Genomic DNA, 1311 nt, shown 5'->3' on the forward strand with positions numbered 1-1311 from the left:
CATTTGTTTTTCAGGACTGTAAAAAAGTAAATTAGCTGCCATGAATTTGAAAATACTAGTTATAAACATATTGTTATTTATGTTGAACCAAGTGTTTGCCTATCAAACGCGTAAGTGTGATACAATATCTCATTCATATGTGCATATTTATATTGATTTTTTATTGGCTTTTGGAAAATTTTGGTGCATTCTGAATTATTTACCATTTGCAGGTCATTTAAACGACTTATGTCCGCCCGCTGATAGTCTTTTGAAAAGTTTCAACACAATCATGCGAAATATGAAAGAGGTGCATTTAGGTGAAATGGGCGATTCGGCCGCATTGGTACATTTGTCATGGAATTCATCGACATTCAAACGGATCGACGATTGTAAATTTCGTGTGGTTGCTATGATTGATGGTGAAAAGCAACGGAATCGTGGCGTTTTTGTATCGATACGTCGATTAAACTTACGAAAAAATTCCAATTCCGAAGATTGTATCGATTATATTCGATTCAAATTTGGCGATACAAAATCACCCAAGTACTGTGGCCAATTGAATGCATCGGTCGAAGATATGCGCAAAATTTATTTTGGAGAAGGTGGCGGTATCATCGAGGTGACTTTGAAATTGGATAGATTTGTACCGCTCAAAAATATCGATAATACGCTTGATGTTGAACTAGTTTTTACAGCGAATGAAGGTAAACGATGCTTAAATCCACTTGCGAATTGTTTCATTTGGTTTCATAGAACATTCTGTAGTCAATTATTCTGTCAAAACATTGGGTGGAGCACACAATTTCATTGGAAAAATATAGAAACCCAGAAGTTGCGGAACTTTTTAACTGATTGAGAGCTATTATTGGCACCGTAGAAGAGCGGGCATTAGTTCCCGCACTTATTTCATATAATCTTTCCATTGCCGCACAAGAAAGATCAGGACTTACAAGAAAAGTGGTCGCACCTTTGCGGTGCCTGTAACAGCTCTAGACCTATATTAAAAACATCCATAGCACTGTGTGGTTCACTTAAAAAAACGTCTACTTAAACAAATGAAACAAAAATAAAGTAGTTGCTTATGTGTGAAATATTAAGTGCGATACTGATGAAAGACATGGACTGTTGTGCTCTATGCAAAATTGAAATGTATTTGTTTTTAATTTAATTGTTTTTTGTCTCTTTTTTTCCCATCAGATTGCGGTCATGATAATTTGTTACGATGCTACGATGACACATGTATATCAAAGAGTCTGGAACACGATGGAATAAATAATTGTCCACCGCCATATTGTATGGATGAAGGTGGACGATGTCCAAATCCACCGG

General features: G+C 36.1%; 1 protein-coding gene across 1 annotated transcript; it reads left to right on the plus strand.

The window, feature by feature from the left end:
• Positions 1 to 79: 79 nt before the first annotated feature.
• Positions 80 to 1287, plus strand: LOC116350229 (the record flags this gene model as incomplete). The annotated part of the gene is made up of 3 exons (XM_031781970.1): positions 80 to 110; positions 213 to 686; positions 1180 to 1287. Coding segments are annotated over exons 1-3 (613 nt in total), but the record flags the coding sequence as incomplete, so codon positions are not given.
• Positions 1288 to 1311: the final 24 nt, after the last annotated feature.

Source organism: Contarinia nasturtii, unplaced genomic scaffold (genome assembly GCF_009176525.2).
Source record: "Contarinia nasturtii isolate CC-2019 unplaced genomic scaffold, AAFC_CNas_1.1 Cnas_scaffold_3912, whole genome shotgun sequence".
NCBI lineage: Eukaryota > Metazoa > Arthropoda > Insecta > Diptera > Cecidomyiidae > Contarinia > Contarinia nasturtii.